This window comes from Copadichromis virginalis, linkage group LG23, assembly GCF_057382275.1.
Source record: "Copadichromis virginalis isolate Kocher_CV1m ecotype Utaka linkage group LG23, C_Virginalis_male_GT1.1, whole genome shotgun sequence".
In the NCBI taxonomy this organism is placed as follows: Eukaryota; Metazoa; Chordata; class Actinopteri; order Cichliformes; family Cichlidae; genus Copadichromis; species Copadichromis virginalis.
In genome coordinates this window covers 16,219,704-16,233,011 of record NC_140639.1, presented here as the reverse complement: position 1 = coordinate 16,233,011, position 13,308 = coordinate 16,219,704, and the positions used below count along the sequence as shown (strand labels likewise).

General features: G+C 40.6%; 1 protein-coding gene across 2 annotated transcripts in view; it reads left to right on the top strand.

The window, feature by feature from the left end:
* LOC146680541 (uncharacterized) overlaps positions 1 to 13,308 on the top strand; it is a 91,361-nt gene that overhangs the window by 39,859 nt on the left and 38,194 nt on the right. For both annotated transcript variants that reach the window (XM_085449722.1, XM_085449721.1), the window contains one exon: positions 10,011 to 10,110. In XM_085449722.1, the coding sequence (XP_085305848.1) occupies positions 10,011 to 10,110 (100 nt within the window). The remainder of the gene's footprint in view (positions 1 to 10,010; positions 10,111 to 13,308) is intronic.

Genomic DNA, 13,308 nt, shown 5'->3' with positions numbered 1-13,308 from the left:
GTCTTGTAGCTTAAACCTTTTTTTTTTTTTTTAAATGAAAAATATACACAGTTCAAATTTACAAGACACTTTTATACGTCTTTAGATAGACCAGGATGTTTTTTTAAACAAAAGGAAGCTGTGAGACAACTTTGCTTATTTATTTTTTTAGTTTTCTAAAGATGCAACTTTGCTGCACAGCCCAGGATTCAAGCACACTCAGTTTGTAGGATGGTGCCATACAATGATAGTTTGTTAATTTTACTACTTTTGGTATGTCTTTATTACTTTTGCTGCACTCTCTGATGAAGAAATATACATCACACTAGTGGAAACTCGCATTGTTCCTTCAAGTCCTCGTCCAAAAAAGCGATGTATTTGACTTCGGTAGTATTTTACAATTGAAACCTCTCCATAGGGAGCTGCTGGTTTGAGTTTCTAAGCTTGATGCTGTTTGAACAGCTCTTTCCCAAACAAAAGGTTTGAGTTCAAACTCACTCTCAGCTATTTGCTTGTTTACTTCCGCCTTATCTTTATTTCTGTCTGAATGAATCTCACAGGGCGTGAACCCTTGAGTATAACTGAAATGCTGGAGTCATACTAATTTCAATATGCCATGGAAAAATTGAAAAACAAGGGGAAAATGTTGAAATGAATAAGCTAATTCACATGCAAAATGTGTACAATATAGTAGGAGTACAGTTCAGCAGTAGCAAATTGATAGCTATTTGTTTTTATAGAGTTACTTCTTATTAGCCATTAGTAGGACATGTAAATATTTTTCCCTTTGCATATTTTACAGTAAAAAATATGACAAAAATATCTGACATCCCCTAGCCTAAGTATTAAGATATGTTTTAAAACTATGGGAATATAAGAATAAATGTCAGGGTTGTTGGTGAGCAGCTATCCAGACACCGGAATCAGATCAATGACGTCCCTCCAGAGCAGAAGGCGTTCAGTGGAACCTTTATGTCTCCCCAAAGGATCTTCTGTCCTTGAAGAACAATGGAGAAACTGCGCAGATTGATTTTAGATTGCATTGATAGCACACAAGTCCATAAGCGCTTTCATGCACAAACCCACACTGTCAACTGAGCGTGCGTCACAGAAGTTGTGGTTCAATTTTGCCGTCGTTACTGAGGCCGAATTTTAAAAGGAAATAGATAAAATCATCCTGACACCTCTGTGAGGTGATGCTTCCTCTGTGATGCTGTTTTGGAAAGCCGCCTTTTCCTGCACGTCCTGTAGATGGAGATGTACACACACACACACACACACACACACACACACACACACACACACACACACACACACACACACACACACACACACACACACAGTATGAAAGAAATGTGACCTAAAGCCAAATCCCAAACAGGGGGAGGCGTTAAGATTTAGAGGCTCAGTTCTGGAGCAGGGCACTGAGAGCCATTCCCTCTACTCTGCATCAATATGAGAGAGAGCTGGGCGGGCAAGGCCGACTGCACCAGAATAAAACACTGTCGTCAAGCACCGTCCATTTATGGCCCACCAAATGTGATTTTTCTCTTTATAGCTGAAATATTAATGTTTCTATCTTGGTATACTTAGAAAGAAAACAGCAGTTTCCAGGCCCTGAGCTGCCAGGATAGAAGGGCATGAAAAGAGGTAGACTGGAGAATTTAACAAGTAATGCATTGGCAAATAAAAGGGTGGATAAAGTATGACCTTCACTCAGTGACCACTGTAAAACATCAAAGCCAATGTAACAGACATAAACAAAATGTTTTTCAAACATTTTTTTTATTCAATTCTTTGCCGTGTTTATTAAAAAAGCATACAGAGCATTAGATGCTTACAATTGGCATTATTTGGTAAGTGGGCGAAACCAAAAGGGTAAACTGACTGAATTAATACTTAATGCAACAAACTGCTGCCACAACTCGGCGATTACTTCATCAGGCTATCGGTGAGGTCCTTTCACGATTGTTTTTAAAACGAAGTTGTTAAAATACCAAAACTGCACTCAATCTGTCACTGGTGCATGAATACTTTTAAGTGTTGCATGTGTACAATAAAATCACTCTATGGATGTATATGTATATTTCAGTGGCTGCTGGGACTCGTCCATTTATGGTTTGTGGTTAAACTCTAACAGACCTCAAATCTGTGTATTTTCCACATTTACAGTCAGTTTATAGAAGTCTTTTGCAGCGTTTACCAGGATTTCCAGACATTCTCAGAACAAAATCAGCGCTGCAGTCTCTTTGATTGCTTCCCTTTGCAGGAGCATAATCCTAAATAAAGCCATCCATAATTTATTCCACATTAGAAATGGTGGCCGCAGGGAGATGTTTTTCCACTGCAAAACCACTTTCACTTTGCATCTGGGCTTTTTTAAGTCAAATTCATGAAAAGTCAATGTGAAACCTTGGCAGTAAACAACTTATGAAGTTGAGTGATGTTTTGAGGAGGCTTTAAATAACTGTTTGTTTTGGGGTCTGTTGAGAGGCAGAGTGGGGAGTATGTAAGTAAGCCCTTAAGGCATGTTGATTTGGATTGATTCTGGTGAGACAAAGGTCTATTTAAGTAACCTGATGGAGGCATTAATAGTGAATGTTTAGCTCGCTGTATTCCTTGCATGCTAGCAGCAGTGGTCAAAGATTTGTTTGGCCAGTTGTCTGTTAGATGAACTGAAATTTATTGTTACAACAATCCTGACTCCCAGGAAATGAAATCATCAAACACTTTTATTTGCCCAATAGTTTATGATCAGGTACATAAACGGTAACATTGCTGCCACCTTCTGCTAAACAGTCTGGAAGATGCACATACTGTAGGCAGGACGCCCTCACCATCCTGCTTATTTTGAAACCAAGCTTGACCAGAGTATGATAGGAGGGTACAAACTAATTGTTGTGCTGCTAGCTAGCTTGGCTGACAGGTTGTATCAATGTCACTGTGCTATAAAATGATGCCAATTTTGTCTGGTGAAAGAGAGCCTCTAACTCTTAGTCTAATTAAATACTGAAATGGCACCTACTTGTCATTCACCCTTCAAAGGGCGTAGCCTTAAGCTTTATTGCACTTAAATTTACTCTAGTTCAAAAGTCATGAAGGGCAAGATTAGTATTAAAGGCTTAAATTCGTTTTCTACAAAGCTGGAAACATATGTTTTCATGCTGAAGTGGAGCATTTCAACTTAGGGGTCTTTAATTTGGCTTAGATTGGTGCCACCCTCATTGACATTCTAAGAATTGCAGTTTTTGGTATTCCCAGAGCTTGCCTCTTAGTGCTACTATAGATAGCAGATGCTAGCATGCAACTCCGGTTAAGCCATGTTGCTCATCTCAATCTGATTCCCCACAACATATGAAAACTGTTTTGACCCCTTTCCTGGTTGCGTACTTTTGGACATATTATTCAACTTTTATCTCCCATTCATATCATAGCATGTCCCTCTCAGTTGCCAGGAAACGCAAAAACTACACATACTTGCTTCACTCACATGGGATCTCTCACTTTGTAATGAAAACACATTCTCTCCTCTTTGTTCCTCCTCTCCACTCCTCTTCTCCTTTCTTTTTCATTCCTTCTCTCTTCCCTCCTTTATGTAATTTCATCCGAATCGATGTGCTGCTCCAGCAGCTCCTTCAGGCCTGACGTCTGACTGATTGCTCCACACAAAAACCTGCAGCTAAATAAAATAACAGGGCAGCCTAGATGAAGTTTATGCACCTTGATAAGAGCTCTATTAAGTCATTGTGAAATAGGCTTGAATGTAGCTTTAGCCATTACATCAGCTAGACATAGCAATGCTACACACACACACACACACACACACACACACACACACACACACACACACACACACACTTTTAAATGAATCTCATGCACTGAGCTGTGGAATTATGTTTGAAGGTAGATTATTCACGGAGAATCGACTACAATTTCACGGTTTTCTGGAAATAATTAGCGTGACATTTATTCAGGCTTTATAATTGGTTAAGATTCCAGACCCTCACCTCTAATAAAGTTGTCATTGAACCTTTAATGCTACTCGCTCCCATGACAGCAAGGGAATATTGCAGCCTGGTGCAAGGGGGTCAAATCACTTGGAAGAGGACAATGTAGTTAGGCCTGTGGTGCATTTGTGTTAGGGTGGACCATATTTTACTTAAGCAGTCACCCCACAGACTCACCCATTCTCTCTAATGTAACGTGCTCCACCTGTGGAACGATGAGGAAATTTCTCGAAATATTACCAATTATTTTGTTCTTACACAAACCTCACGATGGTTTGCGTAACCTGGGTGATCATCTCCTCGATGGGAGCTCTCCAGTGACTTGACCGCTGCTTCAAAGTCTTAGATATCCTGCACCTAAAAATGTTTAGCTTTCTTTTCTTTCATTACTTTTTTTTCCAAATTTTTATTTTTCCTTGGTTGAGGTGAACAAAACAGAACTTGGAAATCCTTCCTTGTTTTAAAGCTGTGCATTTGTGGATTGCTGAGAAAGCTGGAGTTTTGTTTCATTTCATGTGCGTGACTAGAAATTGGGGAAAATTTTGGATCAGACTATTATTTTGCCTTTACAAGAAAGTAGTGAGACCTGCTGTGATGTATGGTTTGGAGACTATTGTACTGACAGAAAGACAGGAGGTGGTGGCGTTGAAGAAGCTAAAGATTTTCAGTGGGATTGACCAGGAGGGATGGGATTAAAAATGAGTACATGGTTGAGTCGTTCAGAGACAAAGTTAGTTTGAAAGGCAGGGCCCAGATGCTTTGGACATGTACAAAGGGGTTTGTTGATGTATCGGACAAAAGATGTTGAAGATGGAGCTGCTAGACAGGAGGAAAAGAGGATTGGTGTGACAGAGGAGGATGTTAGGGATAGGGTGAGAGGAGGCAGAATTTAAGATAAGATAAGATAAGATAACCTTTATTAGTCCCACACGTGGGAAATTTGTTTTGTCACAGCAGGAAGTGGACAGTGCAAAAGTTATGAGGCAAAAATTAGAATACAATAAGAATAAATACAGTACACAACTGTACAGAATAGAATAAAATAAAATACTATATACAGTAGAATAAAATAAAATAAATATACAATAAGATAAAAATAGAATACAAATACTATATACAACTGAGTAAAAATACAACGATGACAGAAGGATTATTGCACTTAGTATTATTGCATATGTATGGATGTGTGTGTTTGTTCAGTTAAAGTCTTTATTGTGGAGTCTGACAGCAGTGGGGAGGAAAGACCTGCGAAATCTCTCCGTCCCACACCGTGGGTGCCGCAGTCTCCCACTGAAGGAGCTGCTCAGTGCTGTCACAGTCTGCTGCATGGGGTGGGAGATGTTGTCCATCAGGGATGACAGCTTAGCCGCCGTTCTCCTGTCACTCACCACCTCCACTGGGTCCAGAGGGCATCCTAGAACAGAGCTGGCCCTTCGGATCAGCCTGTTCAGTCTCTTCCTGTCCCCAGCAGAGATGCTGCCGCCCCAGCAGACCACGCCATAAAAGATAGCAGAAGCCACAACAGAGTCATAGAATTTCTTCAGGAGTGGGCCCTCCACCCCAAACGACCTGAGTCTCCGCAGCAGGTACAGCCTGCTCTGCCCTTTCCTGTAGAGGGCGTCTGAGTTATGAGTCCAGTCCAGTCTATTGTTCAGATGAACACCAAGGTACCTGTAGCTGTCCACAGCCTCAATGTCCATACCTTGGATGTTCAGTGGTTGCAGTGGAGAATGCTTGTGCCTGCGGAAGTCTACCACCAGTTCCTTGGTTTTACTGGCGTTGATCTGGAGGTAGTTCAGCTGGCACCAGTCCACAAAGTCTTGGGTCAGACCTCTGTACTCCTTGTCGTCCCCATCAGTGATGAGGCCGACTATTGCAGAGTCATCAGAGAACTTCTGCAGGTGGAATTGTGGGAGAAGTCTGCAGTGTAGATGGTGAAGAGGAACGGAGCCAGAACCGTTCCCTGTGGGGCCCCCGTACTGCAGACGACCCTGTCCGACACACAGCCCTGAGTCCTCACATACTGTGGTCGGTCGGTGAGGTAGTCCAGGATCCAGGTAGTGAGGTGATGGTCCACTCCAGAGTTCACCAGCTTGTCCTTTAGAACTGAGGGAAGAATGGTGTTGAAGGCACTGGAGAAATCAAAGAACATGATTCTCACAGTGCTTCCAGCGGTCTCCAGGTGAGCGAGGGAACGATGTAGGAGGTGAATGACGGCATCATCCGCTCCAATGCCGGGCTGGTAGGCAAACTGAAGTGGGTCCAGTGATGAGCTTATTAGGCGCCGAAGCTGAGCCAGGACCAACCGCTCCAGGGTCTTCATCAGGTGGGATGTCAGAGCCACCGGCCTGTAGCTGTTGAGGTCCTTGGGGCGTGAAGTCTTTGGCACTGGTACAACACAGGAGGTTTTCCAGAGCTGTGGGACTCTTCCCAACCTCAGGCTCAGGTTGAATGGAACTTATGGTCAGGTTTATTTGAACCGCATTTATTTTTCATAATCTTATGCTACTTTCATGGACACAGTCAGGTGCCATGTCACTAAGGAGGGGGAGATTTTTTTAATTTTTTAATTCTTAGGACTAACATTAGATCAAACAACTACGAAATAACCTAAAAGCATCAGCTGAAATATGTGTCTAGGACTTCGAAGTCATTAAAACCAGTTCTGTGTCCTCCTCTCTCTTTCCCATTTTTTCTAGTCTTTCTCCACATTTTGCTTTTCAGCCCATCCCTTTTTTTTCTCACCTCTAATTAACTTGCTGCTATTATTTTTTTTTTTTCATTTGTTTTTAACACTACCGGTCTCCTTCACCCCAATTTCCTCTTCCTTGTTCTTTTGAAAAAAAGTGCATAGTGTTTTTGTGCACTAAAACACCAGTTGCTCTTGCACTCATGTTTTGGCAACATACAGATCACACTTACTCATCTTACGAAATGTTAAGCTGATTTCTGATATGACTATTGTTGTTCACGTCAGGTGAGCTTCCAGCGTGGGTTTTGTCTCCTTTTTCTCAGCCTGAGATGGAAAATGTCAACAAATGTTGTCAAATCCTGTTTGATGCTGCAGAAATGAAAATTAGACATCACAAATACTCGCCTGACATGAAATTGCAGAAAGTTTTTCAGTTCTTGAATTTCTTTCATTGAAACCTTCCATCTTTTACTCCAAACGGTAAACAAGAAACCCATTTTTCAAACGACATTCATGGAATGATTGACTTTTCCGGGAAAATAATCAAACGATATCCTCAAAGCAATTTCATCTGTGTTTAAAAACCAAGTGGCTCAGGCCAAATAAAAACCTCACTGAGCATATGGTACATCATAATATAGAAAAAGAATTTCAGGGCATGAGGCGACTGTAAAAGTTTATGGTTTGATGATAAAGTTAATGTATTTTGCATTCTTGAAAAAATAACCAAAGGTCAGTAAGAGAATTTAGATACTGCGTACAGTAACTACAGCTGTTCTCTGTGGAGTCGATATTTGCATACTGCAAATATTGTGTACTTCAAAAAGCCAAAGGCCAAAACTGGAGTGTTGCTGAAAGCATCACACAGCACAATGTAACCTAAAAATCAAAGTCAACAAGTGAGTCATGTCGGCACAACATCTTTGAGGAGGGATGAAAGATCAAGTCAAAGCCTACCCTCCAGCTTGATTCAGCACAAAGTGTGCTCTGTACACTTTCTTTATGAGCGCTCTGTTATGTTGGCGGTTACGGTCAGCGCTGGAAAAACTGAACCAGCTCATTTCTTTCAAATGTGGACAGTTCTCAATTCAACTCTTTATTTCTGGGTTACAGTTTTTTCACGATTGCAAAGACGCATTTCTTGAAACCTTCCACCCTCTTCTCTAAACTGTAAACATCAAGTTCAATTTTCAAACTACATTCACAAAACTCAAAGTGTTCCCAAACAATCAAACCAGCACAACAAAACAGCTTCATCTGTGGTCAGAATCACACATTTTCAGAATTCACAGCCTGTAATCACAGCACCGATACTGAGCATTCATTACACACTACTTCAAAACATAGAACAATATAAACGCAAAAGAATCTGCTGAGATTTGTGTTTTAGTCTTTATCCTGTGTCCCTCAGGCCACATGTGGGGGGAGAAATGTATAAAACATATGCATTCACTGTATGTATTACATGGCTCATACGACATGTCTGTGGTGTGATTATAAACATGATAAGTTATGCTTTTTTATCATGTAGCATAATTCTAAAATCTTAATATAATAAAAGAAATCTCTGTCTGTTGTCCAACTTGAAATATCAATGCTTTTCATATTTTCTTATCTATACACTTTTTACATTTTACACTTGGTCTACATTTAATAGGCCATTATTAAGAAGAATAAAACTGTTCAAAACCAGCAAAGGAAGAGGTGACTGACTTCTGATGAGTTGGGATGACTATGAGGAAGGCTGTGCAAATGCTCTAAACCAGGGGTGTCCAACTCCAGGCCTCAAGGCTGGTGTCCTGCAGGTTTTAGATGTGTCCTTGATCCAACACAGTTGATTTAAATGGCTAAATTACCTCCTCAACATATCTTGAAGTGGCCTGAGGCCTGGTATTGAACTAATCATTTGATTCTGGTGTGCTGGCCCAGGGTGATATCTAAAACCTGCAGGACACCGGCCCTCAAGGCCTGGAGTTGGACACCCCTGTCTAAACTATTCTGAGATGCTTACAGGTATAGTCTGGATATTTTGAAAAAACAAGTTCCAGTGCTTTAACACTACTGATAATGTAGTGATGATCTGTCGCGATTATAACTATTTCAAATGCTGTCCCATAACTGCAAGAAAACTAGCAAGAGGCTTATTGTTCAGGCCAGAAAATGACTTCATCAGAACCACAGACCTCCAGCTTGCTAAACTTGGTTTGGAAAAAAGACATTAGTCTACACGGGCTGTGTGAAAGTAGAAAAAATGACTATTTACTACTTGTGTCACTTCAAGTCATCCATTGCTGTTGTAATTTTGTGATATCCTTTTAGAAATTTCCTTCTGCTGCAGTCACACTGCCCTCAGTCGTGTTTCATGCGTCCCTTTTGTGGCCAGGCTGGACATTGCAAATTTGATGTTACTAAAATTGTTCAATTTGTCCACTAAGACCTCCAATTATACTGCAGATTTTTTTTTCTTTTCCTGTCTCTCTCAGTCTGTGCTGCTCTGCTGTTTTCCAAGAAAAACTCATTCAGGAAACGTACGCTTGGAGTATTTTGTTGGATGGCGAGTTACAAGCTGAATATGTGTTGCCAGCACAGTCTCGGTTCCTGACACAGTTCTTCTTGTTCGTGGCTCCATGCAATTTTTGTGGTCTTCTTAAAGTGCCTTGGTCATTACTGGTACACCTCAGTTCATAATTTGGCATATTACTAGTAGATCAACCCCAGATGTTTCCAACCTACTAATTTGGGCTGTGTGGTAAATTTGCCCTAAAGTATTTTTGCAATTTAGAAACAGTTGATAGCATCTGAAATATTAGATGGGAAGTATGACTAACACACACAAAAAAATGTCATAATTTGCACAGCTTTGCTTGTCTGATTGCTGATGAAATGTTGGTGCTCTTCATATGTTTGTGTTTTTTTTTCCCTTTGCACATGTTGTGGTGTCAGCATGAGAAACTAACAGCAATGCTGAAAGTTTGTTAGATAGCAGAGTTGTTTCACTCGATGTCAATATAAACTTCCAACCTGCTATCTCTCCAGGGTTCGCAAGTTTAAGAGATTAAAAAGTGCTTTGGTACCTACAGCGGGGCAGGTGCACCATAACAAGTCACCCAAAGTGCTTATACATAACTTGTTTTAGAAGTAAGAAATGAATGTTGTTGTTTTTTTTTATGTAACTGTCCTGTCTCGGTTGTGTTACGGTGGAAGAATTAATTATCTTCCTGCACAAAGAAAAACTTGATGTTTCTCTTCTTTTATTTAGAACTAGGGAAAAATATACTGCCTGAGATGTAACAGAAGGCCTGTGTGTGTGAACTCGTCTGTGTGTCTCTCAGGTGGCTGTGACATTTGCAGTGGGGTCAGAGGTCGGCCTTCAGAGCAGCAGTGACTTCAGTCAGATGGGAAAACCTTTCCTAATGGGCACAGTGGCTCTGGGTAAGCTTCAGCTTTGTGCAATAAAGCTCACAGTCTTCCTTTTTTTTGTCTTCTTCTTTTTATCATTGTGTCTTTGTGGCCCTTTTCCAGTCTGTTGTACTGCAAAGGATGTTGAAGATAATGACGGTCTGACTTTCCATTCCAGCTGCTACCAAAATTGGAATTTCATTACATGAACAGATCTCCTAAGAAATGAGAAAACAAGTTATTTAAATGGGCTTCAAGTGTAACCAAAGCATACCTTTGAACTCCTGGCAGAACCCCATCTTGTGGTTTCTCCCACAGTTTGCATGATCCTCAGACTGTATTATGAATACTTGGAGTAGATGTATCTTTAAGACTTGTTCCTCTAATGCTATTTCCAAGGAAAATATAAAGAAATCAGAGCCAGCTCAAAACTTTTGCCCAGTACTGCACCTGATGTGTGCAAAGCTACTGTTTGCACAGGCTGACTATTTGAATTCTGACTGATCATTTGACTTCACTGCTGTTTCACCACTTACTCTTGTCTCTCTTTACTGCAAAGATACACTGAAGAATGAGACTTTACAGACATAGCAACATAAATAATAGTGAGCCAAGTCATATGTGCAACAGGGAATTGCTCATTTCAGTATAGCTGGGAAGACCTTACTTGATTCAGTTTTCCAGAAAATTGTGAAAGTGCAAATATCTCTTTCAATAGAGGAAATACAAAAGAAAAGCCTCTGGTCTTTTCAGATATAACAGTTGGCAGGGACGCCAAATCTACAGTTGCACCAAGTAGATCTTGTCAGCTCAATGTTATTCCCAGAATTTGGGAACAGAACCATAAAAATCACGAACCTTATCTAATTTATATTTGGTCAATTTATTGTTCAAGGTCATCTTACAAACTAGGATTGTTATAATACTAGAAAACTATGAGGTGGGCCAGGATGAGCAGTTTTCAATAGTTTCAGTGGAAAAGTCCAGTTTTAAAGCACGAAAGCAGCTCATCAAATAAGGGACAAAACCAGGAACATTTTTCGAGTTGTTCACCCTGATCTTTGTTCCCCGGAGTCGGACTGACGGGCATTTACTGTAGCGTCTTGAGTGATTTGCAGAACATTCAGAAGAATCAACGGGAACTGTGGTGTGTGCAGAGTGCCATCATGTGCTGACTCAGAGTGCTTTTAGGTTTGTTTTTTTTAACCCACACCAACACAGTCTGCTTGTCAGCTGCCGTATTCACCAGATTTGCCTCGCTGTGACTTTGTCCCAAGTGAAAATTTAGCTGGAGGATCGCCAATTTAACACGCTGGAGGAGACGCACGCAGGCATACTCGCATATCCTGCACATCCGAACAGAAGGGAAATATTCAGAATAGACACAACCAAAACAAAAACTGTTTCTCTATCACTTGTTCTTGTTTTTGTTTTGTTTTTTTCATTTTTTGTAATCTCTCTTTTCTACAGTCAAATGATACAAACAATAAAAGTGCTGGAAAAGTCAAACTTTCATCTTTACATCAAAGATTTTCTTTTTAAACATGCGATTAAGAACATAAGAAGCACTGCTTCTGAAGTCCAGCCCTCTGATTGTTCGTTGTTTAAACTTGGGAACAAACATCTAGCGTCGACAGATTTAATTCCCTTTAGAATACAAATCTATTAAACTGTTTATAAATCTTCTTTAAAAATCTAGTGCACCAGCTAGTAATGGATCTGTGACGTCATGGTAGTCTGTGCTGATTTTTGCTCTTTGTGACCTCCATATGTCCAGTCTGCTCTTTTTCACTCTTTTCAACTTTTTCTTTTCATCCGTCTGTCTTCACTTTGTAACATTAAACCACAGACTGTACAGATGGATGATCCATCGCCATCTTCTCCTACTGTTCGAAGTGAGGAAGAAATAGAAATGAACACTGCAATATTGGCTGTCATTTGAAACCAAAGTCTGTTAAGGAATTACTGGGAGATGGAGCCCAGACATCAAAGTCCTGCCTGCTGCCCGGCACAGATGTGTGTTGAACTTTGTGTAGCGCATCCATCAAATTCTGGACTACTACTACCTACTAGTTGTCCAGCCACCCAACGATATGTCTGCATAGACAGATTTTTGCCACTTCTCCACATCCCAGCTTGTTGTTAGAAGAGGAAGCCTGTGCCCATTTAGGGCGCATATTGGCAACACTTCTGGGAAGGCGTAATTTCATCCATCTTTATATACAGTGTTAAATATTCACAAAGCAATGACAAACTTTGAAGTACTTCAGCAATTTACATTTACACTACATTTTATGTTAAGCTTCTCCTTTCACAAAAACACATTTTCAGAGGATGAGTCAGTGTCTTCGGTTTCGCTGCACAGCCTTAAATATCAGACTAAAGTAAACAGAAGGTGGAATATCCCAAAATGCATTCTAACAAAAGTTAGAGCAAGCTCAGTCAGAACAACTGTTAAGACTCACTTAACAGATGGAGGTAGCTGGATGGAGAGTCGTGTGTGTGTGTGTGTGTGTGTGTGTGTGTGTGTGTGTGTGTGTGTGTGTGTGTGTGTGTGTGTGCGCGCGCGCGTTTGGGTACCAGCGAGTACTCTGACTTCCTGAAGTAACTGCAACACATCAGCTGTGGCAGGCTAAGGGGTGATTGCTCTGTTTCATTAGCATCTCTGTGACAGCTCTGACTGTACTTCCTACCCGCTTCCATTACTTCAGAGAGCCATTTGAACATGCAAACTGCCAGCTATGACAGCTGCTTTGCAGTTTGTCACTGCTAGTTGTGTGGAACAGTATACAGAACAACTGTAAATCATTTTCCCAAGATTAAAAATGGATTACTTTTTCTTCTGAAATCCGGTCAGGATTTTAAAAGCTTCTCAAACAACATTCAGACTATGCTGAAACTCTAAAACTACTCCCCCAAAACCAAGACTAATGCGGTGCAGCTCAGCAGGGTGGGACCTATTTCTCTGCTACCTTTGGAGACTGATTTCTCTAAATGGAATTTTAAAGGGAGAAAGTGCCATGATATTGAGGAACTGAACTGCAAACAAGCAAGGAAACTTTTGCAGCTTGGTGACAGCGCTTGATTTGGCTAATATAGAAACAAAATACCATAATTGCAAAGACAAATCTTCAGATCTTCAGAAATTAAGTTTTCCAAAAAATGGACCCAACATATCTGCTGCTTCTCATGATGAAATATTTAGTGAGCATAAGCCAATCACATGGTAGC